This window comes from Hippocampus zosterae, chromosome 15 (genome assembly GCF_025434085.1).
Source record: "Hippocampus zosterae strain Florida chromosome 15, ASM2543408v3, whole genome shotgun sequence".
Taxonomy (NCBI): Eukaryota; Metazoa; Chordata; class Actinopteri; order Syngnathiformes; family Syngnathidae; genus Hippocampus; species Hippocampus zosterae.
Genome location: NC_067465.1, coordinates 17,439,747 through 17,467,642, shown reverse-complemented (window position 1 = coordinate 17,467,642; position 27,896 = coordinate 17,439,747). Strand labels below are relative to the sequence as shown.

Genomic DNA, 27,896 nt, shown 5'->3' with positions numbered 1-27,896 from the left:
ATGGTTCAATGATTTTCTGCACCAACTGTACAACCGTGAAAGGATTGTATTCTACCACTGATCACTTTAGCTCTGCTTGATACTTTGCACATTGTCTCACAGTTGTCATGGGGTGGTACTTCCACACTACTACACTACGGTACACTTCCATTTCAAAATGTGCTTCCATAATTAATTTTTCCATACTTATTTGTCATGTCCTTGTTTATGATGATACTAATGCAGCATGTTATACCGGAGACAAATTCCTTGTGTGTTTTACATACTTGGCCAATAAAGATGTTTTTGATTCTGATTCTGATGACGAGAGCAAACCGCAGAAACGACAGCAAACCGCAAAAAAAGAATAATTGCAACAACAAAAAAACGCAAAAAAAAAATTGCAGGTGAGCAGCGGCAGCCAGACGCGCCAGCATTCACTCAACCCGGAAGTGTATGTTCACACTAGCATTACTGTAGTTGTATTTGTATATTCTGAGTCAAAGTGCATTACTGCCACATTGCCCAGGCTGCTTTACATCACTTCCTCTTATACCCCGAGAAGCCGCTGAGTGTCTTGTGAAACAACAAAACTTTTGCATTTCTCCTGCCAAATTGGCAACAATGTCTTGATTGACTCGGGCTGCCAGGTGGTATGTATGTAATATATGTATTTGTGAAATATTTCTTAATAAAAAGTGCCCATATTTTCCCTCCGGATAACCATGAACCACAATCCGATCCCCACAAAACATTGATGTCTTCAGTAGGCACGCAGGCCACAGAAAGGCCGATTCTCGGAGCAGTATGTATTTTATGTATTTATTTTTTAGTAATTCAGAATATACAGTACAAACAGCTGGGGGGGGGGGGGGATAGAAGCAAAGAAATATGTTACAGAAATATAGTATAAAGGGCTCTGCTTAAAACTTCGATGGCCGCAAAGCATGATCAATCTTTGCTCAAACTCATAGACGCCACTTTAGTTTTGTCATCTAAATTTGAGGCATTAGGGTTTCAAGTACAGCAGATGTGAACCCAGGAAATTGTTACAAGTGAAACATCCATCCCCGGCATCATTTTCCAATGACGCGCCATCGTCTCAGGTGGTTGGTTCATCAGGGGACCACGTGAGCCAAACGTTCCACTCCAACACATTCACCTACGGGGCGACATGTCTCCGTTGTGGAGTGGTCATTTCCCAACCCAGAGGTTGGTGTTTCAATCCCAGGCAATTGCGACCATATCGAAGTGTCCTACTAAACCCCCAGTTGCCTGTGATGCTGAGTCGTCAAAAGGTGAATGAGGTAATCGTGTGAAGCGCTTTGAGTACTCGAGGTAGAAAAGCGCTATACAAGTGACAGCCCATTTACCATCATGACTTTACTTACTCACAAGGTGGCTGCATGGGTGATGGCTGTGAGCAATGCCGATGAAGTGATACGTACATTACTTCAACATTTCTTCACCAAATTCATCCGTTGAAAGGTAAAGAGGCTGGTATCGCTTCCGAGACTTGCAACAAGGCAAATTGTCGGTGGATGTTGCATTATCTTTCGCATACCGGCAGCTGAGAGTGGATATGATGACTGCTCTGGGGAGAATTTTTCAACATTTTGACTACGATATCACATGTTACCGGAAGTTGCGTAAGCGGAAATTCCACTACCCGTAACCCGGATGGAGGTGTAATGCCGCGGGAGCTTAAATACACGCAACGCCCACCCAATGCGACGGAAAAGACAACGCTGAAACAGCCAGTGAGAGATACAGACCAAGGACTCACGGCTGTCTGGAATTGTTAGCGGCCGTCTCTCCAAAACAAACAACGCTATCTGGCCTTTCCCCTTGATGGAAATACGCATGGAGTCTAGGGCCCCCACCACCACCCCCCTCCTTCTCGGCCATGGACTGATAAACCGGGACTGTCTTCATGATGAGCAGACCTCGACGAAGCAGCTATGACCTGTACACGCATACACATACACGACTGGACAACCACACGCGCATACACATCCTTGTTATCACAGTCTTCATCGCCCCGATTCTTTTTCCCCCGTGACGTGGTCGATATGCGGAGCGCTCGTGTGAATCCATGCAGCTGGTCATCTCGGCCGGTCTTTTTTTATCCTGGACTTAAATTATCCTCGGAAGAGGATAGTTTGAGCGTGGGTTTTTTTTTCCCCTCTCCCTACCCAGCATTTTTCCTTTCTGAATTCTGATTGTAATTTCCCCATTGCGGGACAAATAAAGGATATCTTGGAGGGGATCGAGCCTTTTCTGTTGCTGGTCCCTCTCTCTGGAATGACCTCCCACTGAACATTCGGCAAGGCTCCTCGCTGCCAATCTTCAAAGCCCTCCTCAAAACTCACTTGTATTCTTTGGGATTCCACTCAGCATGACTTAGATTTGTTCTTGATTTTACGGTTTGGTGCTTTCTACCACCTTTATTACCGATTTGTCTTACTGTTTGTTGTGCATGTTAAATTGCTCCATGTACAGCACTTTGTATGCAGCGATGGCTGTTTGAAAGTGCTCTATAAATACTCTTGACTTCTGTGCTTCGCTCGTGTATTGATCCATGTGTCCACTTATCTTAGCCGCAATGCCTGATATGAGCTCCCATGTTGTGTTCGCAACGAAGGCTCTTAAGGTCCTGTTCACCTTATACAACTCCAAGCATTTAGTGATCCATGTCTGTGGCATCGAGTCATAGGCTTTCTTGTAATCAATCCAGGCTGTGCACAGGTTGGTATGTCTGGACCTGCAGTCTTGTGCGACTGTTCTGTCAACCAGGAGCTGATTGTTTGGCTCCTCTGGTATCTCTACCAATGCCATTCTGTGCTTCGCTCATGTATTGATCCATGTCCACTTATCTTAGCCGCAATGATGCCTGACATGAGCTTCCATGTTGTGAAGAGACAGGTTATTGGTCGATAGTTGGATGGGACTGCACCCTTTGATGGATCCTTCATGATCAGGATTGTTCGCCCTTCCGTTAGCCATCCTGGGTGAGTCCCATCCCCCAGCAGCTGGTTCATTTGTGCTGCTCGTGCACTTGTGCATGGAGTGCTGTGAGTTTCTTTAGCCAGTAGGTGTGGACCATGTCCGGGCCTGGTGCTGTCCAGTTTTTCATATCTGAGACTCGTTCCTGTATGTCTGCCGCTGTTCTGGTAATTGGGTTCTGTTCAGGGAGGTTGCTGTGCTCCTCTCACAGGGTCACCAGCCATTGTACACTGCTGTTAGTGCAACCTCCTTCTACCATATGCCTTTCCAGTACCTTTCAGTTTCCAGTCTTGGTGGATCAGCTCTGTTGTTAGGACCCTGTCACTGAGCGTACACTTTCGCAGGTTGTGTTGCGAACAGCCTATTTATTCGTCTGGCCTCATTCTCTTTTGTGTATCGCTTTAGGCGGCTGGACTTTAGGCTGGGCTTGGAGCCTTTGTTTGGCAGTTTTGAGTGCTTCACGTATGGTCATCTGGATGTCCCTCTTGGGTATCGGCCTTTTCATCACACCTTTCTGGGCCTCCGTCAATTGACTCAAATCTTTCCGAGCCGCCTTGATCTTATCTTCCAACCGTCTTTTCCGTGGTGGGTAAAGTGTCTCATGGCTCCCATGGTTGCTCTTATAGCCAAGCTCGATAGACTGACAGACTCGATAGAGCTTGCTGATGAGCTGATCATTTGGATCAGGTGTGTAGCAGCTGGGAGGAATAGAAAACATGCAGGACACCAGCCCTTGAGGACCGGACTTTGACACCTAATAACTTGTCCTTTCTATGCCAACTTTTTCTCCTGAGTGATGTCATCCTTTCATTTGTACTTTTTACAATTATCACCACTCTATTTTGGAGCCACTTTTTGTTAATCCACGTGCTTTCAGTTGCTTTCTGTATTTTGGGGTCCTCAGCTCAATTTTTTTGACACCACGTGACAGATGCATACCCTTTCTGGTTATATTGAAGGAAGGTCATCAACATATTCCAACGTATCATACTTGAACCTGTTGTATCCCATTTTCAAGAAAATAAATAAAGATAAGTTTGGGGGTCACTGCCCCGAGTGCTCCGACCACCAGAGGCACGACTGTCACCTTTACCTTCCAGGCTCTCTCCAGCTCCTCTCTGAGCCCTTGGTATTTCCCGAGTTTCTCGTGTTCCTTCGTTCTGATGTTTCCATCACTGGGACCGCTCCATCCACTACAACGGCTTTCCTCTGCCCTTTGTCGATAATCACGATATCATTCTCCACCACCTTCGGAGGTGTTTCCCATTTTGCCCATGGGGTTTCCAGTCCATACTCCGCACAGATGTTTCGGAAGACTATGCCAACCACCTGGTTATGGCGTTCCATGTAGGCTTTCCCTGCCCAGCATCTTACACCCTGCAGTTATGTGTTGGATCGTCTCAGGTGCCTCTTTGCACAACCTACACCTTGAGTCTTGTCTGGTGTGGTATATCTGGGCCTCAATGGCTCTGTTGCTCAGGGCCTGCTCCTGAGCACCAGTTACTTGTAAGAATTGAGTTGGCCTTTGCGTCCTTCAACACTTGAGCACACAGATTTTCAGGTTTGGGCAGAGTTGTGGTCAAGGAAAAAATATCCACAACATGTAGCATATCATCTCAAACATGTTTATTGATGTCTGTGTTTGCATTATGCATGTACTGTATATACAGTATTTGTGTGTACTGTATGTATTACAGAAGTCATCTTTTTATTTCTGTCACCATTAAGAATTGAAGTGGAGATACATGGATCGTGGAATTAGCTGCAAAGAAGGCATGACAAGGCATCAAAAGGGAGGAAACCCAGATGTGCTGATGTCGTTGATTCCAGAGTTGTGCATTTTTCTCAAGAATACTTCAAATGTGGGAACCAGGAAATTGTGTTTAAGTCCAAGTTTCAGGACCTTACACTTGTATTGCAACCACTCTTCCACCTCAACAATGTATTGTTCACGCTTGCATTGTTTCGAAAACCTTATTAGTGCAGTTCGGGTTGGCTTCTTCAATCAACTGTAAAGAGAAAAAAAATGAAACAAATTTAAACTACATACTGACAATGCATACCCCCACCTGTAAGACAGTCAATTTGTATTTGTGTAGTCACAGACATACGAAAAAGACCAGCTTTGATTCAAATGTCTTCATATCCGTTATTTTTCAACCACAAGCTTGAAGTTATTGTTCCATGTTTTTATCAGGCAATGGCTATGGATAAGATTTTATTGATAATGCTACTCTTAACGATGATGCTTATTGATCCAGTGCGCCTTAACAGTATTCTTATCTTTCCGAATGGTGAATCTTTCCGAATTAGTGCCCTGCGATTGGCTAGAAACCAGTTCAGGGTTTCCCCCACCTACTGCCCCGAGACGGCTGGGCCAGCATACCCGGCGACCCTTGTGAGGAGAAGCCAATTAGAGAATGGATGGTTTTTTCCAAGTTAAACTGGAGATCTATTAGAAAATCTATAGTTGAAGATTAATTATGGTTATTAAACGAGAACCTCGGGCCACAAATTCATTTTGCCTGTGACTAACAACTTCAGCTCTGAGCTAACCGAATTTGCAGAGCTTCTTCCACACAACAAGCGCTGGAGGCATTCATTCATTCATTCATTCATTCATCTTCCTAACCGCTTGATCCTCACTAGGGTCGCGGGGGGTGCTGGAGCCTATCCCAGCTGTCTCCGGGCAGTAGGCGGGGGACACCCTGAATCGGTTGCCAGCCAATCACAGGGCGCGCTGGAGGCAAAAGGACATTAATAATGTTAGATTGTGCCTGCAAGAGCTCAATAAGTGTGCAGAAGATGTATCAAGATCTGTTTCGTATTTCCTGGATGACTTAACTCTCGTGTCATTTAATCATGTGGACGTGTCGGCACTCCTCGGAAGAATGCAGCAAATAAATGCGAACAGTGACCACCTCAAAACCACTCTGAACACACAGGTACGCTACCTGTGAAACTTTGTGCGATGTTTCTGCTGTACAGACAGCCATGGAGAAGGTTTCAAGCTTGGGTACATTTACCGCTGATACACCGAATTCTCACAATATTACGCCCCCCTACATTTCCATTAGAGTTAATGGGCAGGTAACAGCAACGCCTGGCGTGATTGTTGGTAATCTCAGAGCCGAGCTGGTGGACACAGGATTGGGAGGCACACAGCCCCAAGCATGGTGAAGGAATGACGCAGAAGGAAGCAAATCTCCGAGAGCGCTGCCCAAGGTCACCCTACATCGTGCATACTTTAAACTCCAGCAAGGCAAGGGAGCGAGACGTCCGAAATACTTGAGACGGGAACTAGAAGCAGTCTACTGGCTACCAAAACAAAGATGTTGAGTGTATTTGCAACCAAGTTTGATCTCACTGTGGATGCCAACACTCTGTCATTAAATGAAAAGCAGAGTCGGAAGGTGAAACGCAAAGCAGTCAAGATATTACAGGAAAGATGTGTGAAGTGGTGTAAATGTGCAACACGCAGTCATGGATGCACTGCTTGCTGAGTATTATGAGAAATTATTTAATTTTAGATGCCACTTCTTTCCGTGTAACTTCATCTGCCGTAGTCATCATTGTTCCAGTTTCTGATTACTTCAGGATTTAGTCCCATTGCACCTGTCATTGCACATGATGTAAACAATGAGCTTTTATGAGTTTCATATTTGGTGAATTTGTCTTAGTACGCATTGCTCACGAGTGTGCGGCTGCCGCTTGGCCAAGTTGTTGATGCAACTTGAGACTGACACAGGAATACTGATTTGATTAATGGGTATTATTTAAAGTAATTTTTGGCAGACAGAAGCTTGGGAACGATACAAGTTGTGTGTTTAAGGTGCGAGCATGGGTTTGTTTGTCACCCTCCTTTTGCTTGTTCATGTCAATTTATAGTTTTGAGATATTGATGTGATATACCGTATGATGTCAGGGGACATGACAATAGAGAGTACAAAAAGCATATACTTACTGCAAAATAAACTGGTTGATAAACTCATTCTGCTCAGATTCCACTTTAGACAAGGCATCACATTCAATGCGATATCTGAAACAAGGATATAGACAGTATTATTCAAGGAACTTGTCTCTGGTAGTTTGAGCCACCTTGGTATTGCAGCATGGAGCAAATACAACAAAATGAACATTAAGGACCACTCAATCACTTTGTACTAACATGTGTAACAATGGTATTGTTAGATAGAGTTGTTGCTAAGGGGACAGCTTTGGGTGAGGGAACGGGAAGTGACGTGTGTTCTCCGCGATGTTACGAGACTGAGTTCCGTACATGTGCTTCCAGAGTTATGCCGATTAAAGACAAGTAAGCAAGAAGCTTTAACTGTCCACTCTGTTTGTTAAGAGAGAACAGAACAGAGCCAAACAACATGAGGTTTTAATTATCATTTACCTTTCAAGTTGCGTCTTCTTCTCTGCAATGAGCGATTGAAGCTGCTGCTGCAGTGCTTCTCTTTGCTTTGCCACTAACTTCAGCAAGTTTCTTGCTCCAATTGCCTAACATTAGAGAATCCATGATAGGAACTTGAAGAGTTCATGTTGATTTACATCGGGGGGACCAACCTTACCTTGAACTTTTCGGTCTCTGTCTCTTTTGCCAACTGATCTACAAGCTCAATTAGACTTCCAACTTTTTCCTGAAACTGTCTGATTTCTGTAAAAGACACAGAATAATGATAATATGTGTTGTCAGGAGATGAGATAAATGGATCAACCGTGATGTGTAAAGAATATGAGACGCAGGGGTCTTACTGTCGGCAAATTCTTTGCACTCTTCCTTGAGTTCTGAAGTCTTCTGGCTCACATCTGGTTCTAGTGTTCGTAGTTTGTTGAATTCATCAAAGAAAATGCCTTCCTCTTCGAGTAAGTCTTGAGCCATAGCCAGAGGGACTAACAAAAAACATTGCAACGTAAACTGAGATGCAAGTTCTTACGATTTTAATGACCATGGCCATCCAGTCTGTTATCCCACATTTACTTTTAACTAGTGATGGGTCCAGCGACACCGTAGCGTTGATGCCTGCGCCGGGCTCACAGAGCAAACCACGTGTCGGTACATGTGCCGCTTCATTACGTCACGTGATTGACACATGAACTGCACCGGCGCAGTTTAGACTGCATCGGCTGCGTTGACACAGTCCAGGCTGCTAATTGACACATCGGCTGCGTTGACACAGTCCAGGCTGCTAATTGACACGTGAACTGCACCGGTGCAGTTTAGACTGCATCGGCTGCTAGGCACAGTCCAAGCTGCGGCACTTAGTCCAGGGGGCGTCGACTCAGTGCACGGGGCGTTGACGCAGCAAAAGCCCGCACAGTGTATCCTAAGGAAGTGCGTCTGGCGACACGATGCCGATTGCCGAAACAAGCTAGACCCCACCCTCGCTCGAATAAAAATATGTTTGGGCAATACGGAAAACACACTGATTATCAGAAAAAAATGTGTCCGTCTGACTTCTAGGGTCATGCCGGCTGTCATATAATAGGCTATTATTATATGAGAAGTGTTTTATGAACGTTTGTACTGTACGTCATACTCCAGTTGATTGAGAGTATGACGTACAGAGTTTTACGAGAGTAAAACACTGGAGCATCTTATTTTTCTAAATCAAAATTTGTGAAGACAAAGCCCACAAGCATCCTCATTCACATGAATTTCACATTATTGAAACACATTGAATGATACAATATGAATGCATGGATGTGAATGATATTGTGAAGGGTCAATGTCATCTTTATTGTCAAATATGCTTTATGTATGACATGCAGCATAGATGAAATTTCTTCCTCTCAATCCTCAGTGCATACATGCATGTAAACATGCTGTGAATTAAACACACACAGCTAAGAAAGGATAGCAGCTACACTGTATAAAAAAAGACATGTAATCTGAACAGTATAGACAATATAAACAATGTAAACAGCATAAACAACAACATAAACAATGGCGCTTGTGGCTACACTGAGCTTTTAACTCATTCAGTCCCAGTCATTGGGTAGAGTGAGGTAGTGCATTGTATACACGTCATCATCAAATCAGTTTGTTCAGTCTGTCAAGTGGGTTGGCTGCAGGGATTTTGAAGGTCCAGCAGGTGGCAGTGGTCAGCGACACAGTATCAGTACAGTATCAACACAGTGTGTCATTGTGTCGACACGCCTCATGAGGCCTCATGGACCCAGACCCTTAGAGTAATGTTAAAAGTTTTAACATGACTCTAGTTTAAAAAAAAAAAGGTCATACTCGAAATAAAATCTTGAGATCTTACATTTTTGGGGTGCTGGGATTTACATGAGGGGTGCTTCAGGACCCACTAAACGGGCTAGACACGCCTATTCTGTGCATGTCCGGGGCATTGCAAACATGGTTTTAATTTATTTTAAATATAGTTTCGAGACATATATTTTTGTGTCACCAAATTTTGGTGGTTGACTTCATAGAGATGGCCGATTATTCCTTCACAGTCTTAAATTGAGGACACACAAATTGGTCGAATAATTCATACAGTATCTCAAAGTTTGCAACACGAGTTTCTGCTCTCCGCTTGCACGACCGACACGCGTGCACATAAAAAAGCAGCATATCCTTTACGTTTTATTTTGGCTTTATAAAGGTGTCCATGGGTCAGATGTACCGCCGTCCTACTTTTCTCATAAGTGCTTTCAGTCTTTAGGTTGATCCATGACATCATCTGTCCGGGGGAAAATTGGGATCTTCTAGAACGCTTCATGTCTCTTTATGTCAGAACGCCGCGATGAATCGTCACCAAAATTCACATGCCCATCTCTACATATGCCCACTTAAACCTCCGATAATATCATAACAATCGCCACAGTATTTTGAATTGTATGGGTACTAAGCTTTTTTCCTCCCCACAAACATTCACTACAGATACAAAATAAATAAAAGTGGTTTAATGTTAGCAAACTACAACCAATCGTCACCAAATTTCACGTACACATCTATACTCCCATCCATGTCTGAAAATATCAAAACACTTCCCGTACAATTTTGTTAAATAATGACAGCGTTAGCTAAACTCAATACCAAATTTAACCTTACAACATTTACGTATCTGGCTTAACGTGTGAAAGGGTAAATACAACAAATGCCTACCTGTTACGATAATGTGAGGGGTTTAACGGTAGCAAAATGGTCCAATAACTTCTCCGTTTAAACACGTATTTCCCGTCGCGGAGGGTTGTTAGATGAGGGAAAAGTCCCGGAAATCTCTCGCGACTAGCACAGATATGAACACAACGCACGCATACGAAGCAGCCGGTTCCACTGTGCCAACGTGTCGGCCATGTTGACAGGGTCAACTTTGCCGTCAAAGGCAATGCACGGACATTGAAAACAAGTCTTATCTTGCTAATTTCTTCAAATTCTTAGCAGTTTTTCGTGAGTTTTACTTTGTAGTTAACGCTCTCTCTCTCTCGACCCCACCCCCCGCGTGTCTGTGTGTGCGGATAGATGGATAGACCCCATGATGTAAATGTTCGGTCCACAAGCGTATGCAGCACACGCACACGCACACGCACACGCACAAACACACACACGCACAAACACACACACGCACAAACACGCACACGATGATGACGTAATTGCCCCTCTTAGCCGAGCATCACCGTAGGCAAACAGATGAATAGCTTTGGTGACAGCATAAAAAAATCTGCTGTTCCTTGTATTATCCTCCTCTTCAGTTGAGACGCCTCTCTTTCTTACTGCCATCAACGGGTTTACATTTTTACATCATTCACGAAACTTTTTGAAACTGAGTGCTTGGGGACTGATTCACAACTCATGCTACTTGTTTGATACACACAATTGAAATAACAAATTTGATGAAAAATACATTGAATAGTGTTAACTAGGTGATTAATATCTATCCAACTATTTAGTTGGGGCAGGGGCAGCAGCTAGAAGGCCAGACTTCGCTATCTATCGACCCCTATCTTAAAGAGAGATCACATTTTCCAGAATGTGCTGTATGTTACACATATAGTGCATTTGACAATTAAGCTTATCCAATCCAAAATTTTATTATACAGGGGAGCGGAGTAAGATGCCCCACAAAAAAAAATGATATAAAATATTAAAATCTAATTTTTTGAAAACAAATAGATCTAAGCGGCCCGGTAGTCCAGTGGTTAGCACGTCGGCTTCACAGTGCAGATGTACCGGGTTCGATTCCAGCTCCGGCCTCCCTGTGTGGAGTTTGCATGTTCTCCCCGGGCCTGCGTGGGTTTTCTCCGGGTGCTCCGGTTTCCTCCCACATTCCAAAAATATGCGTGGCAGGCTGATTGAACACTCTAAATTGTCCCTAGGTGTGAGTGTGAGTGTGAATGGTTGTTTGTTTCTGTGTGCCCTGCGATTGGCTGGCAACCGATTCAGGGTGTCCCCCGCCTACTGCCCGAAGACAGCTGGGATAGGCTCCAGCACCCCCCGCGACCCTAGTGAGGATCAAGCGGCTCGGAAGATGAATAAATAGATCTAATATCAACAAAATATGTGCACAAGAAGTATGCCCAAATAAACAGGAGGGTAATTAAATCACCCAAGACTATCGCTTTGTTTTTATAAAACAAAATGTAAAATCATGAATCTTAAACCATAGCCTAGGAAAGTAAACGGAAAGAAAAATAACATTGGCTACACTCAAAATTCTGAATCATGGGGGCATCTTACTCCATATGGATGGCGGGCATCTTCCCCACGGTAATACTTTTACAGTTTCGAATATTGAGGGCAAAAAAAGTATTCAGCATTTTTTATTCAAACTAATTGATCACCATCCACAACACTCCCATGTTCATATTTAAAACGAGTTTGTGCATTCAAATCTGAAAATTATTTTTGCTTCAAAATGGTCAAAATCCCTCACAATCAGTTCTTCGGACTCCCACTAACATTAAAACCCTCGTAGTGTACCGCTTGCGATAAATGTAAAATGATGTCTTTGAATCAAAGGCAAAGGCATTCAGAAAAACACGAGAGAGCTGAAACTTAGGGAGGGGTTCTAAAATTGCCTAAATTTCATGACGTCATCGGCTGATAATTCTCAGGCATTGCAGCAATAATAAAAAAACGTTTTGATACCTTAATCTTCACAATTTACATATTTTGCACCATAGAGACCCATTATAATTTATATTTTTGAATGCATCGTAAACCTAATGTGTATACATGCATTTCACGCGATTTTTACGCCAATCGCTTTGTTTTCGCTTGGACAGACGTAAGCATGCCACATTGTTGGGTTGAGGTAATTCCAATTTTGCAACTTTAGGTGGCGTCAGAGGATCGCAAATGAGTTTGCCTTTTTGCAGGAGGCTTCAAACCAATGCATTTTACATGAACACGCCTGGTCGGGATTGTTAGTAGGGGTTGGTTGGGACCTCCAGACACAATTTTTGTTCCCTTTTGCAAAAAATAAAGAATAAAAAATCCCAAAGAACTAATACAAACTATATATGTATGGATAGCACAGATGCCTCTGAACATTTTGAGTGTTTGAAAAGAAAAAAAGAATGTTTTTATAACACAAAATACATCATTACAAAAATTGTAAAATGCGTAACTTAAAGGCTTTTTCATTTGGAGCACACAAGGGTTAAGTTATTTCAATGCTAAACAAAGTTGAACGAAGCCGCTTGGGTCCAAATAAACTGCTGAAATTAAAAGTGTCTCCCTCAAGTAGTCAGGAAGAGAATGATGGACGGGGTGCATTTCCCCCAAACAGCTGTTTCCACGACACTCTTCCCTACGGAGTAGTAAAATGGTGTGAAAGAAGAAAAAATACCATCTTTGTGAGAAAACGCAATCTTTGCAAGGGAACTGATTTTTTCGTACATCCGTGTCAGTTCAACGTCTCTAACCTCCAATGCATGTCTGTTCAAAAAATAGCAGTACTGTATGTCAAAGATGTACTATATGTCTATCAAGTCATGGAGGAGGATTTTGAACTACTGGTTTTAAGTTCACTCCAAAATAAAATAAATTTGGTTTACCTGGGGCGACACTGTGATCGACTGGTGAGCACGCCCGACAGTGCAGAGGTGCAGGGTGCGATTCCGGCTCCGGCCTCCCTATATGGAGTAATCCAAGTTTATACAGTGGAAGACATCAGGTTGACATGACATAATAAAGGTAATACAATAAAGGCCCTCATCAATCAAAAGAACACGAGGAAAACATGAAACTAAATACTAAGTTGCAAGACCAGTTCAGTGGGCGTCCTGCAGGCCAGATGAAAGGTTCTCGATGGGACCAATCGATGGGCATCCTGTTGGCCAGACGAGAGGTTCTTGCCGGGACCAATACAGTGGGCATCCTACCAGCCAGGCGAGAGGTTCTTGGCAGGGCCAGTTTGGTGGCTGTACTGGGGTGCACAGGAGGCGAGGACGGCTGCTGGGCTTGCACCATTAGAACAGGATCGAAGGGCTGCTGCAGGGCTAGCACCACCAGAGTAGGATCGGAGGGCGGTCGCAGGACTTGCACTGCCTGAAGAGGATCGGAGGGCAGCTGCAGCGCTTGCGCAGCCAGAGCAGGATCAGAGGGCGGCCGTGGGCTTGTGCCGCCTGAGCAGGTTTGGAGGATGATTGCAGGACTTGCGCTGCCAAAACAGGTTCGGAAAGAGGCCGCAGGACTTGTCTCGCCAGAACAGGTTTAAAGGAGGGCTGCGGAATGTGTGCCACTGGTGCAGGATTGGGGCTTCATGCTGCTGATGAGCTAGGATGGAGGCCTGCCTTTGCTGAGGGGCCGGTACGGGTGCCTAGTGCTGTTGAGGTTGCTATTTATTGTTTTATTTGTTTATAGTTATATATTTATGTCTTTATGTATTTTTATGCAGTTCAGTTTGCTGCCCGTATTTTTAGCCGTGCTTCAATGCTCCTGAGTAGCCGCGACGTAAGAATGCCTGTGACGAGGAGCAACCACAGATCTTGCAGCTGCCGAGGTGACGGGGCCTTGCCTCATCAGCCGGCCGCCATGGGGCTTGGGAAACATGAAGGGCCAGGAGAACAATACTGGGAAAGGCGAACTAGTAGAAACATGATGTATGGAAGGAGGTGGAGAAGTTGACAGTGAGCAAGGTGATGAAAAAGGCGGGTAGTGAAGTGGCTTGGTGTTAGTTTCGGAAATACGTGATTTGAAAAGGTGGAATTACGGATCCAACCATAACATTTACCTGGGTTCCAAAGGAAAAATGGCCAATTGGGTGCCCAAGTCAGTGTCTGATAGGATGGGTTCTGGGGCGGACACTGAGCGATCACCAACAGAAAAATATGACAAAAATTGACAAGTGCTTGAGTAGTGTAACCAGGAAAACCAAAATCTGAATTGGAATCGGAAAGGAGGTTAACTAAATCGGGGCTGTATTCACAATCAGAAAAAAATCTGAGTCGAAAAATGAAACATGGGGTGGGACAAGAGAAAGGGAGTGTGAAAAACTAGGACAAGTCCAGGTGAGTGAGACGTGTAGGAAATGAGGGTTAGGAGCAGGTGGTGACATCTGTGGCTCGATGGATTGTGCCTGAGTCTGAGGGGTCCATGACTGGTCTGTACACATGAGGAGCGGAATTTGGAAAAGTAAAAGTCTTTATCTTCGAAAATACAAAATAACTCCAGAGAGCAGGGCTGGATGCACAAGACATAGAAGAGAGTTAACACTCTGCTTAGGCAAAAGCTCAGCGTAGCCTCACTGAGTAATCCAAGTTTATATACTGGAAGAATTTAGGCCGATATGACATAATAAAGTTAACATCATAAAGACACACATCAACTGCCTACTATAAAGTTAACATCATAAAGGCACACATCAACTGCCTACTAATTGAAACATCAAGGAACAACCAGACACAACGACACGATTATAATTTACATTTTTACCTTGTTCTTCTATATAGAGAACTAGCTGGTTCGCCGCCCTCCGGGCGACTCATCAGCTAGTTCCTGCGGAAGGATGGTAAGGTGGTGGTTCGCCGCCCTCCGGGCGGCTCATCAGCTAGTTCCTGCGGAAGGCTGGTAAGGTGGACCTTCGGCCCACAAAAGTGTTGTTGCTTGGTTCAACTTTTTGTTCATCTTCATTGCTTATTGCGAAAATAAAGAGATGTTTAGCTCTACTAAATAACTAACAATTTCCTTGCAATGCTTGTGGGTAGACAACATTTTTTCGCTAAGATGCCCGCGTGATCGTAGTGAGCCACTGCCTGAGCGGCGCAGTGGCGGCGCGCAGCGGCGCGGTGAAGTAGGTACGTTTTGAAAAGGGACAGACGGAAGGACAGACCGCGTACGGGACGACGCGCAATACATATATAGAAGAAGAGTAACAACAAAAATTGAGAAAGACAGTCAAAGATCTAACAGTGGAGAGGAGAGGTGTCATGTCAAGTTCGAAGAGGCATGTGAAGTTGAGGCCGGGTTGTAATTGAGGTAAATTTAGGTAAGAGGAAAGAGGATTTTATTTTGAATTTCTAATTTTGGACCATTTTTGCACATTTACAGGAGTCATACGTTTGCACCCTTTGGCTGAACCATCTTAAGATCTGGGACAATAACTGGCAAAAATTTGTTGAGTTTTCAAATTACAATATGACGGCGGCGGGGCATAAAATTTTGAGTTTCATATTTGTTTCGCCACAAAGGAGGAATTGCTCGTTGAGTGACACTGGGCCTGTGTGAGAACGGCTACACGTTTGCTTTGTATTTTTTGCTTGTGCTTGTTAATATTCCATAACGCTTGTCAATAACGCTTGTCAACATTAATAGATTTATGACCGCGGGAGATAAGTTAATGTTCCCGAAAGACAATTTTAGGACTGGTTTTCGCCATCAGATTCCCACCGTAGCTAGGGCGGAGGTACCAGCTTTCGTAAACACAAAGCTAGGATGAAGGCCAAGATCTATGAAAATTTGGTGGTATATGTAAACAGCCCATATGCGCCATATGATAGACTTCACATGAAATTTCCCATTTTTAATTTACTTTAAAATTTGGTCCAATTTTCGGCCTTTTACAGAGGTGACATCTATAAAAAACTCCTCTTAGAGACTTTTTCTGATTGTCTTGAAACTGTTGGTGTTTTATCTAAAGATGTTTGAGAATAAAAGTAAAACCAAAGCTTTTTATTTTATAGATGCTGCCTTTGCATGCCAAGATAATGACGCTGATTTTGATGTTCTAAACCTCTGTGAACACATGAACATTTGCACCCACTTACTAATAATTTTTTACTATTCCAGCGTTTTGGTTTTTTTTTTAATTATTATCTTTAGGGCCCCCATTGAATGTTTTAACGAAGCAAGTCCTAGTTGTATATTTCACTAGATCTATGAAAAGTTGGAGACATGTGTAAGAGCCCAAGACTTACAAAAAAAGTCTCTTGGTGCTATATTTTAAACCTAACATACTTTACCATCTTTACTTTTAAAATGTGGTCCAATATTTTGCCTATTACAATCTTAGAGAACTCCTGGAGTTTTTTTTCCCAATTGTCTTGAACTGTAGGTGTTTCATCAAAAGATGTTCAAGGCGAAATGCATAAGCAAAGCTTTTTATTTCGTTGAAGAAGAAAAAAGGATTTTAGAAGCTCATAACCACATCTGAAAAATATTTACAGAAGCAGTCCCATTTATGTTTCACCGAGGTTTATGTTCCATTAAAAAAAAAAAAAAAATCGAATCACAATTACCATGACGGGCCAGAAACCCAACCAGCCACAAAGTGGCCCGGGCTGCCATAGCCCTTCTTAGCTGCATGAGAACATATATTAATCAACAAGAACAAGCTCAGAGAGAAGCTGAGAGAAATGCTGCCATGTCAATGAAAAAACAAAATTAACACATCTCATTATGCTGTCTCCCCGAGCAGTCAGCATTTGGCAGGGACCTGCTATCAGCATATTTAATGAAAATTAGGGCAAACTCCTACATTTAATATTTAGACCGTTTTTACAGTAGATGGCAAATCCACCTGGTCTGGACAGTATATGTGCACATGTGAACAAGAACTGAGCAAATATCAAAGGACATATCTACTAGCCGGATGAATCAGGCGTTTGCTGGATATTTAAAACAATATTGCGCAATCATGACATGATTACATATGGTTTCAAAGTGGTAACCGGCTCTCCAAGGGCAATCAGCGTTCAATGCGACCCATAATCAAAACGCGTTTGCTTCATGGTATCAGTCATTGATTTAAAAAAAAACCTACTGTTTGGAATAGATGTGATTCAAACAAATGTAGCAACCAGGCATTTAAAATTGCACTGAAATGTGAAGCTACAGTTGCTGTTTAGGGGGCGCTGGTATTAATTTTCTCCAGGCAAATGTTCCAGAAGTTCAGTAGTCTGTTGTCTTTATTGGCACAGAAGTCTGTAAAGTCTTTCAGCAGGCGGTCAGCCATTCTCTCGTCACCCAGAACACCGGTCCTCCAGGCTTTTGTTAACATAGTGTTGTAGGACCAATAGAAGCCAATCCGATCTTCACCACTGATCGACCCCTGGTTGGTGGATGTAGTGGAGTTCCTGCGTCGACGCTGTTGCCCACTGGTATACTTTCTTTTGGAGTATGGCAGTTGTAACAGAACAGTGCCTGAGAGGAAGAGGCCAGATTGTGACTTGGCCTTTCCAGAAAATAAATACATTTTTAAATGTCTAAGCGGTGGGACCAACCTGTTACGTGGATGTACTGGGGTCTGTTCTCTGATGGGAAATTAAAAGCTGACGCAGAAAACTTGTCGAGCACGAACCCAAATCTGTAAAATATTTATGGTGTAATGTTAGATGGACTATGGAAAAGAGGACGGTTTCCTCCCACATTCCAAAAACATGCGAGGCAGGCTGATTGAACCCTCTAAATTGTCCCCAGGTGTGAATGTGAGCGTGGATGGTTGTTCGTCTCTCTGTGCCCTGCGATTCAGGGTGTCCTCCGCCTACTGCCCGAAGACAGCTGGGAAAGGCTCCAGCACTCCCTAGTGAGGATAAGGTGGTTCGGAAAATGAATAAATGAATGGAGGGCATTGGTGATAGTGCTCTGAGTGGTTTAGGTCCTATTTAGCTGACAGAACCTTTTGTGTCAGCCTTGGCTGCTCTGAGTCACGAACTGCTCCCCTGTCATGAGTCAGGTTGTTCCCAAGTTTCTGGCAAACGAGTCTTAAAAAAAAGCAACTCAAGTGTCACTCGAGTCAAGTCACAGGACTTGAGCCCTTCATTTCTGAGAAATTGCATTGTATGCAACCATCTGGACAACTATTCTTTAATAAATCTAGTTCAGCGCTTTCTTTGTGCAGATTGCTATCTTGCTATATTTTAGCATCCTAATTGTTACCATGATAACAGCTGAGCCATTCGCTTTCAAAAACATACCTGGCCATGGGGTACAATCCTTGCTATTGCTATAGGTTAGCATTATAAATTTTAATCGGTTAGCTTTTTATCAATTCTCATTAGAAACAGTATTTATCAATAGGGGAAAAATGTAAAATCCTTATCTCTGTGCCTTAGCGCTTTTCCCAATCAGGTTGCGATCTTGCCAAATGTTAGCTTAGCTGCTGTTATAGCGTGTTAAGTATTCAATCCCCATGCCCAATATCACCTGACCAAATGTCAGCATTTTAGTAGTCGCTCGAAATTGGACAGTATGACTGTCCATTTTGTTGGGGCCAAAGTTTCAAACAGTTCGAAAAGTCATGCAAACTTGCAATAACAGGTTGCAGGCCATTTATTTAATTTTTGTGGTAATTTTACTTGTTAATTCCCACAAAAAAAAATATTTTTTTTTGAGTAAGACACGGACAACATCTGCAAGCATAGTATAGCACAGCCATTAAAAATAAAATTAAACCTGTACAATATGGCCTCTTGAAAGCGTTGCATCCTGTCCCAGTAAGTTTCTGGTTCAAAACCTGTTTGATGAACACAAATTGATAAATGTAGAAAATTACATGAAGAAAATAAAACGGTCATATTTGCATTGGATTGCTCATCTTGGGATTGTAAACAGTACCTTCAAACAGATTTTCGCTACCATTCTTCATCAGACAATGAATATTAAGACTTATGAAGAGTTGAGCTCTCAGGGGATCACCATACAGGTGTGACGTCTGTGCGAACGGACCTTCCAACACAGGAACCAATAAGAAACCACAGGATGCCGCTTTCCTGTGCCAACCTTGAACCTAATAAAAGATAAACAGACTTTGAAGGGGACTTTAGGTTTCAGGGTTTTGTTTTTTTTGTGTGAAGAGAAAAAAACTCGAACCCAGCTGAAATTTTCAGCTGCCATTTCAGCCTTCATTGGAGCAGCTTGGTAAGAGTTTTTCCTCTTCACCCAAACAAAAAGACCATTGTCTAGAAAAAAAAAGAAGCCTTAAAACCTCCTAAGACCCCGAACTCTTGCATGACTGTACTGTCCACGTACATTCAGCGAATGAGTTAAAATTGTGAAATGCTTTGCATAGCAATATCTAGAAGAGCACAGTAGAAATCACTTCACCGTGCTTCCCTAAATTAGAACCTAAATTAAATTGTCATATTATTTGACAAAGAAAACAAAGAATTATCTTTTTACTTGATGAAATGTCCTCGTAAGTGGACGCCTGGCCCTTATAGTCCAAAATGTAACATTATAGTCTTGAAAGTCAAAGACTACCAGTTTAACCAAGAAGTAGACAAGATGAACACACTAATTTGAGGGGACAATATTGTCTTGATTGATGGATGGATGGCTGGGATGGAGATACAGACAGACAGATAGTTGAAAGATGGATACAGTCGCAAGCTGCTAGCTAGCTGGTTTTGGAGGGTGAGGCGTGATTCTTCTGCCGTCCTCCATGTGTTCGTTTGAATTCGGGTTGAGTTAATGAATAAAATCAGAGGCTGAAAAAGGAGAAGTTGTTTCTTGAAGATTTTATCATCAGAAAGTTCCGGGCTTAAGTGTGATCACAGACAATGGCTGTGATCAGAGCACAAATGCGCAAATATAATGTCTCAAGACAAGTCCTATATATTCAAATGATACTTCACTTTCGTTTTAGATATAACTGTTGCAGCACTTTCGTTTACGAACAACTGTTGCAGGATTATCGTTAACGAACAACGAACACCCGCACTCACTGTTCAAATCATTGCTGCCAAAGGAAGGGCACATCTTTATTTTTAGGAGCAATCACTTAACCCTTTATTTGACATACTGAATGTCAAATTTTCACTTTAAATTAAACATTTTTAATTCTCAAATAAAATTTAAATTGAGAAAATATAAAACTTCAATTTATTTTCGAATAAACACAACACTAAGAACAGCGCTAATGGTCCTATCACCTGGACAGGGTTTCGAAAAATCTGTTTTCACTAACTATAGTATTGATTGTCCATCTTAGCAGTATCCCGTCTACCTGAACAGCTGAAATGCATGTCAGAAGTCTAAATCCCAAAAGGTCCAACCCTATTATTTTCCCTCATATCACCTTCAATGATCAGACATGTTTTATAATGACAAATATGAAACTGATATGACAATTAGGGAATAGCAGACAGTGACTTAGTTTTCTCCTCAATCTCTTTTGCAAGTTCTTGGCGATCAATTTTCTTCTCTTTTGCGGTGTGCCTCAATGCATTTGACTTGACCAGGAGGCTATGACAAGTTTTACCTCTCACGGAGATGTCCTCTTGCACACTTAGCAGTAGGCCGACATAATCGGCAGCAATTTTTTCCAACCCAAACACAGAACTCCGGCTTCTCCAGCCACGCCACTTGAAAATAGCATTGTGCCGGAATATTTGTAGCGACGCCACTCGATCAAAGCGCGCCTCAGCAGTCGAAAGTCCGCTGCTCTCTGCGTCCGCGCGAACATGTACGCACGCACACGTCTTTTGGTTTCAACACAGAGAGCAGCGGGGACTATCGATTGCTGAGGCGCGCTTCGCTCGAGTGGCGTCACTACATATTTGTCTGTCACTTGTTGAGATCGATAAATTCGATTTTTCCAGAAAATTCGGTAATTGTTTGCCGAGCCGGCAACCAAACCATCCATTCAATGCCCCAGGACGGCGTCAATCTATTCTTGTTTCCCGGAATTACCCGAAGTGATCATGTGATCATCGTCAGAACTAATCGGAGACGGCAGGAAAAGCAGAGCGTGTACCAGGTCCTGCATGAAGAACTATGAATTGGAAGGGTGGGGAAAATGACATACACAAATTAAATGAACACCGCAGGTTAATTTTTATGGATTTTAGAATATTTCCCTGAAAATTATGGACGAGTAAGAACATAATTTTACAACTTCTTTTTTTTATTGATTTTTATGTACTTTAAGGACCTGTACGAACCTTGTCCAATCGTGCAAAGAGATCCACTGGTTAAAGGACACTTTGATTCTCTCCTCTTTCATCTATAACTACTTCAAACTACAAAGTGTACTCAGAAAAAGTGGTTAAGATTGCATGACTGTCTGGGTATTAGGTGTTGTGTTTGTACAGTATTATTTTGTTATTTTATGTTCTGTTGATGGCGGCGCAGGTACCCTCAGCGGCTCCTCTTTCTGTCCTGTGGTTGCACTGTGGTTGAGAGGAATTTTTTTTATCTGTGCTGTATGTTGCTCATAGAGCGTATTTGACAAAAGTTGTCTTCATTTGAAAAGAGTGGCTCTACATCACTCTCAAATCTATAAGACGGGTCGGGAACCTGCTCTCTGCTGTGTGTGCGTCCGCGCGAACATGTACGCACGCACACGTCTTTTGGTTTCAACAAAGCAACCGATGTCACAAATCAAATATGCTTTGATTTTATGTTCTGTTGATGGCGGCGCAGGTACCAGCAGCGGCTTCTCTTTCTGTCCTGTGGTTGCACTGTGGTTGAGAGGAAAGAAATTTCATCTGTGCTTTATGTATGATGGCGCCCCCTGAGTGGCTGCCTCTCTAGCAGCACATATCCCTTTTGTTTGAGTTCTTTTTCGTCCTTTTACTTTATTTATTTATTCTTCCCATTAAGGATATCTTAATCTTATGTTGCACATTTTGAAAAGAGTGGCTCTACATCACTCTCAAATATTTAACAGAGGGGTCTATAACCTATGGCACGCGAGCCAGATTTGGCTCTTTTGATGATTGCATCTGGCTCGCAGATAAAACAAAGTATTGTTGCTTGTTTAATCCATCGACTTTTCACTGCTGTGTCCTGTTCAGGGCTGCAGTTTGCTGGAAGGGCAATTTTAATTAATTGGATGATACTGGCCTACGTCGGCCATTGCTGTAGAAACAGGTAAACACGCCCCCTTTTGTATCAGCCCACTCAGTCATTAGCTCAAAGCTAATCCTTTGACGAATAAGGTGGCGAAAAGAAAAAAAAGATGAAGAGTATGTACGGTACACTTCAGGACGAAGCGACCGAAGGATTCGCCTTTGCGGAGGGGACAGGTTCTGCGGTGTGTCTAATTTGTAATGACAAAATACCATCGATGAAACGGTCGAATGTACAGCGGCACTTTGACACGTGCCATGCTATGTTCGCATCAAAATACCCTGCCGCAACTCCGCGTATGAACCCGGCAAGCTGACTATAATTCCACGAGCTTTGCTTGCAATTGTGAGGAGTGGAAAACTGTTCACATTAATGGTGAGTATTACAACAAAATTATTAAAAGAATACATTCAGAGGATTATTATACAACATTTTGTTGAATGTACATTTAAAATACACTTTACATATATATACTGTATATATATATGTATCCTTGCTGTTCCCAGCACTGCACATTTCTGGACTGAGATGTCCGATGTTGTTCCCGGGATCTGTTGCAACCACTCATCTAGTTTGGGGGTCACTGCCCCGAGTGCTCCGACCACCACAGGCACGACTGTCACCTTTACCTTGCAGGCTCTCTCCAGCTCCTCTCTGAGCCCTTGGTATTTCTCGAGTTTCTCATGTTCCTTCTTCCTGATGTTTCCATCACTTGGGACCGCTACATCCACTACAACGGCTTTCCTCTGTCCTTTATCAATGATCACAATATCTGGTTGGTTCGCCATTACCATCTTGTCAGTCTGGATCTGGAAGTCCCACAGGATCTTCGCTCTGTCATTCTCCACTACCTTCGGAGGTGTTTCCCATTTTGACCTTGGGGTTTCCAGTCCATACTCTGCACAGATGTTTCGGTAGACTATGCCAGCCACCTGGTTATGGCGTTCCATGTAGGCTTTCCCTGCCAGCATCTCACACCCTGCAGTTATGTGTTGGATCGTCTCAGGTGCCTCTTTGCACAACCTACACCTTGGGTCTTGTCTGGTGTGGTATATCTGGGCCTCGATGGCTCTGGTGCTCAAGGCCTGCTCCTGAGCAGCCAGGATGAGTGCCTCTGTGCTGTCCTTCAGGCCAGCCCTCTCTAGCCACTGATAGGACCTCTTGAGATCAGCCACTTCAGTTATGGTCCGGTAGTACATCCCGTGTAGGGGCTTGTCCTCCCATGATGGTCCCTCTTCCAGCGCCTCATCTTCTGTTCCCCATTGTCTGAGACATTCTCTGAGTACGTCATCCGTTGGAGCCTTCTCCTTGATGTATTCATGGAGCTTGGATGTTTCATCCTGGACAGCGGCTCTCACACTCACTAGTCCCCGGCCTCCTTCCTTTCGGCTTACGTACACTCTCAGGGTGCTGGATTTTGGATGGAACCCTCCATGCATGGTTAGGAGCTTTCGGGTCTTAACGTCCGTGGTCTGAATCTCTTCCTTTGGCCACCTTATTATTCTTGCAGGGTATCTGATCACTGGCAGGGCATAGCTGTTTATTGCCCGGGTCTTATTCTTGCCATTGAGCTGGCTTCTTAGGACTTGCCTCACTCGCTGGAGGTATTTGGCCGTAGCCGCTTTCCTTGTTGCCAGTTTGAGGTTGCCATTGGCTTGTGGTATACCAAGGTACTTGTAGCTGTCCTCAATGTCTGCTATTGTTCCTTCAGGGAGTGAGACCCCTTCAGTGCGGACTACCTTTCCTCTCTTAGTCACCATCCGACTACATTTCTCAAGCCCGAATGACATCCCGATCTCGCTGCTGTAGATCCTGGTTGTGTGGATCAGGGAATCTATCTCCCTTTCGCTCTTAGCATACAGCTTTATGTCATCCATGTAGAGGAGGTGACTGATTGTAGCTCCATTTCTGAGGCGGTATCCATAGCCTGTCTTGGTGATTACTTGGCTTAGGGGGTTCAGTCCTATGCAGAACAGCAGTGGGGAGAGTGCATCACCTTGGTATATGCCACATTTGATGGACACTAAGTGGCTTGCCATTGGCTTCAAGTGTGGTTTTCCACATCCTCATCGAGTTCGCAACGAAGACTCTTAGGGTCCTGTTCACCTTATACAACTCCAAGCATTCAGTGATCCATGTATGTGGCATCGAGTCATAGGCTTTCTTGTAATCAATCCAAGCTGTGCACAGGTTGGTACGTCGGGACCTGCAGTCTTGTGCGACTGTTCTGTCAACCAGGAGCTGATGTTTGGCTCCTCTGGTATCTCTACCGATGCCCTTCTGTGCTTCGCTCATGTATTGATCCATGTGTCCACTTATCTTAGCCGCAATGATGCCTGACATGAGCTTCCATGTTGTGGAGAGACAGGTTATTGGCCGATAGTTGGATGGGGCTGGACCCTTCGAGGGATCCTTCATGATCAGGATCGTTCGCCCTTCGGTTAGCCATTCTGGGTGTGTCCCATCCCTCAGCAGCTGGTTCATTTGTACTGCTAGGCGCTCATGGAGTGCTGTGAGTTTCTTTAGCCAGTAGGTGTGGACCATGTCCGGTCCTGTTGCTGTCCAGTTCTTCATATCTGAGACTCTTTCCTGTATGTCTGCCACCGTTATGGTAACTGGGTTCTGTTCAGGGAGGTTGCTGTGCTCCTCTCTCAGGGTCACCAGCCATTGTGCACTGCTGTTATGTGCAACCTCCTTCTCCCATATGCCTTTCCAGTACCTTTCAGTTTCCAGTCTTGGTGGGTCAGCTCTGTTGTTAGGACCCTGCCACTGAGCGTAGGTTGTGTTGCGAACAGCCTGTTTATTCGTCTGGCCTCATTCTCTTTCGTGTACCGCTTTAGGCGACTGGACAAGGCTTGGAGCCTTTGTTTGGCAGTTTCGAGTGCTTCAGGTATGGTCATCTGGATGTACCTCTCGGGTATCGGGTATCAAGGTGCTCTGGTTCCCCAGCACCTGACGCAGACCTTGTTTGGCTGGGCGACGTCTGAGCCGGCATGTCATTCGTTTTATTGTCTCTCATCATTGTATGAGGTAGGCATTAGCGTGAAGGATCTTGCCCAAGTACCCACACTGGATGGTGTTATGTGCTCATTTTTGCCCCAAGCGGGATTCGAACCACCGTCTCCCGTATGCCAAACCGACGCCTTACCAACTGAGCTATCCAGCCGCGCATATATATATATATATATTTTTTCATTCATTCATTCATTCATCTTCCTAACCACTTGATCCTCACTAGGGTCGCGGGGGGGTGCTGGAGCCTATCCCTGCTGTCTCCGGGCAGTAGGCGGGGGACACCCTGAATCGGTTGCCAGCCAATCGCAGGGCACACAGAAACGAACAACCACTCACACTCACACCTAGGGACAATTTTAGAGTGTTCAATCAGCCTGCCACGCATGTTTTTGGAATGTGGGAGGAAACCGGAGCACCCGGAGAAAACCCACGCAGGCCCGGGAAGAACATGCAAACTCCACACAGGGAGGCCGGAGCTGGAATCGAACCCGGTACCTCTGCACTGTGAAGCCGACGTGCTAACCACTGGACTACCGGGCCGCCCTATATATATATATATATATATATATATATATATATATATATATATATATATATATATATATATATATATGTATATATATATAAATAATAATGCTCTTGCGACGCGGGGGCCCAGTCTCATTCGGCTGGGTCGTCGCAGTGCGTAGAGCCGATCAGCTTCACCAGGGTCCGCCAATGACCACGGTCATGGGCCAGGTCCGCTGCATCCTCCAGGGTAAGGCCCTGGTGTTTGAGATCTTATAATAATAATAATACATCACATTTGTAAGCGCCTTTCACAACACTCAAGGACACTGTACAGCCAAGACCAATAGTAAAACACAGATAAAATAATAAATAAAGAAAGAAAGATTTAAGGCGGGTAGGCAAGTCTGAATAGGTGGGTTTTGAGCTGGGTTTTGAATAAGGAAAGAGAGTCAATATTACGAATGTTGGGAGGAAGTGAGTTCCAGAGTTTGGGGGCAGAGCGACTGAAGGCTCTGCACCCCATTGTACTGAGACGGGCAGAGGGTAGAAAAAGGTGGAGGGAGGATGAGGACCTGAGTGAGCGAGAGGGAATGGAGATTTGAAGAAGATCTGACAGATAGGGGGGCGCAAGGTTATGGATGGCTTTGAATGTATAGAGAAGTATTTTGAAGTTGATTCTAAGTTTGACAGGAAGCCAGTGGAGCTGTCGGAGGATGGGGGTGATATGATGGAAGGAGGGGGTTCTCGTGATGATCCGGGCTGCTGAATTCTGAACAAGTTGAAGTTTATGGAGGAATTTTTGATGGACACCGAAGAGGAGTGAGTTGCAGTAGTCAATACGGGAAGTGACGAGACTGTGAACAAGGATAGCGGTGGTGTGCGCAGTGAGTGAGGGACGGAGGCGGTTTATATTGCGAAGGTGGAAATGAGCGGACCGGGTAATGTTATTGATGTGGGAGTGAAAGGATAGTGAACTGTCAAGGATGACACCCAGACTCTTCACCTGGGGGGAAGGAGATATAGTGGCATTATCAATTGTGAGGGAGAAACTGTCGGCTTTGTTTAGAGTGGATTTGGTACCGACGAGTAGGAGTTCAGTTTTATTGCTGTTTAGCTTGAGGAAATTGTGGGTGAACCAAGATTTGATTTCTGAGAGACAGTGAGAGAGGGACGAGGGTGGGAGAGAAGCGTCGGGTTTGCTGGAGAGATAGAGCTGGGTGTCATCCGCAAAGCAGTGAAAGTGTAAGCCAAATTTGCGGAAAATGTTTCCGAGAGGAAGGAGGTAGACAATGAAGAGGAGCGGACCGAGGACAGAACCCTGGGGAACACCAGAAGAAACGGGGAGGGATTGTGAAGTAAAAGAATCAACTTGAATGAACTGAGAGCGGCCAGTGAGATATGAGTGGAACCAATGTAGAGGGGTGTTGGTGATGCCTATGGTAGAGAGTCGATTGAGGAGGATGGGGTGATGACATCAAGCCATCTGGTGTGGGGTCTGCCGCGTGGCCTTTTCCAGCCGGCTGTCGCTGGATCAAATGAGATCCTTGTGGGTCCTGGCCTTGCCGTGGCAAGGACGCTTGTGTGTTCCAATGATCCGGAGAGCGTTACCGTCTGGAGCTTGCTCCAGGTAGGGTCTCCCTTGGCGGGCCGGTCTTCGGGGAGGTTCCAGACTAACGAGGTCCCAACGGTGTGTCGGTACGCCGCTGAGATGGCAGCCCCATCATCCGACTATCCTGCAGAGGGCCAACAACCCACTCAGGAGAAATTAATTGTTACGAAACCGACCAGAAGAAACCAGACTGCCCAAACCGAGACAAGACATAGGAACGCCCCCGACCAACGAGTACGGATTGACCTACGCCTGAAGACGCGCATTGCCACATGAAACGTCCGAACGCTTCTTCGGGTTGGAGCTCCTTTACTGCTGTTCTTGGAGCTCTCCCGCTACAAAATCACCATGGCGGGTCTTTGTGAATCAAGATGGCAAGGCAGCGGCGAAATTACAGCAGGAGAACACAGCTTCATATGGAGTGGCCCAGAAATCCGGACGGGCCTCCATGGAGTTGCGCTGGCCATGTCCAAACATACACGGCAATCACTTATCAGCTGGATCCCAATTAACGATCGACTCCTGTCT

At 44.3% G+C, this 27,896-nt stretch overlaps 2 protein-coding genes and 2 long non-coding RNA genes across 7 annotated transcripts in view; 2 read left to right on the top strand and 2 right to left on the bottom strand.

Moving 5' to 3' along the window:
• The first annotated feature begins 3,693 nt into the window (after nt 1-3,693).
• Nucleotides 3,694-4,802, top strand: LOC127616800 (uncharacterized). The gene is made up of 2 exons (XR_007967186.1): nt 3,694-4,028; nt 4,504-4,802. It is a non-coding gene; the product is annotated as an uncharacterized LOC127616800 (long non-coding RNA).
• LOC127616783 (intraflagellar transport protein 20 homolog) lies at nt 4,597-10,390 on the bottom strand. Its single transcript, XM_052088598.1, has 6 exons — nt 10,106-10,390; nt 7,744-7,881; nt 7,560-7,645; nt 7,385-7,488; nt 6,950-7,024; nt 4,597-4,994 (listed from the first exon to the last, which is right to left on the bottom strand). Exons 2-6 carry the CDS (start codon nt 7,868-7,870, stop codon nt 4,991-4,993), a joined length of 396 nt encoding a protein of 131 aa, XP_051944558.1. The 5' UTR covers nt 7,871-7,881; nt 10,106-10,390; the 3' UTR covers nt 4,597-4,990.
• Nucleotides 5,728-6,976, top strand: LOC127616817 (uncharacterized). The gene is made up of 2 exons (XR_007967203.1): nt 5,728-5,855; nt 5,986-6,976. It is a non-coding gene; the product is annotated as an uncharacterized LOC127616817 (long non-coding RNA).
• A 6,138-nt stretch (nt 10,391-16,528) lies between the features above and the next one.
• Nucleotides 16,529-27,896, bottom strand: part of depdc5 (DEP domain containing 5, GATOR1 subcomplex subunit) — a 124,350-nt gene continuing 112,982 nt past the window's right edge. For all 4 annotated transcript variants that reach the window (XM_052088363.1, XM_052088364.1, XM_052088365.1 and 1 more), the window contains 4 exons: nt 18,998-19,169; nt 18,836-18,896; nt 17,665-17,747; nt 16,529-17,584 (listed from right to left, as the gene is read on the bottom strand). In XM_052088363.1, coding sequence (XP_051944323.1) covers nt 17,286-17,584; nt 17,665-17,747; nt 18,836-18,896; nt 18,998-19,169 — 615 coding nt within the window. In that variant the 3' untranslated portion in view covers nt 16,529-17,285. The remainder of the gene's footprint in view (nt 17,585-17,664; nt 17,748-18,835; nt 18,897-18,997; nt 19,170-27,896) is intronic.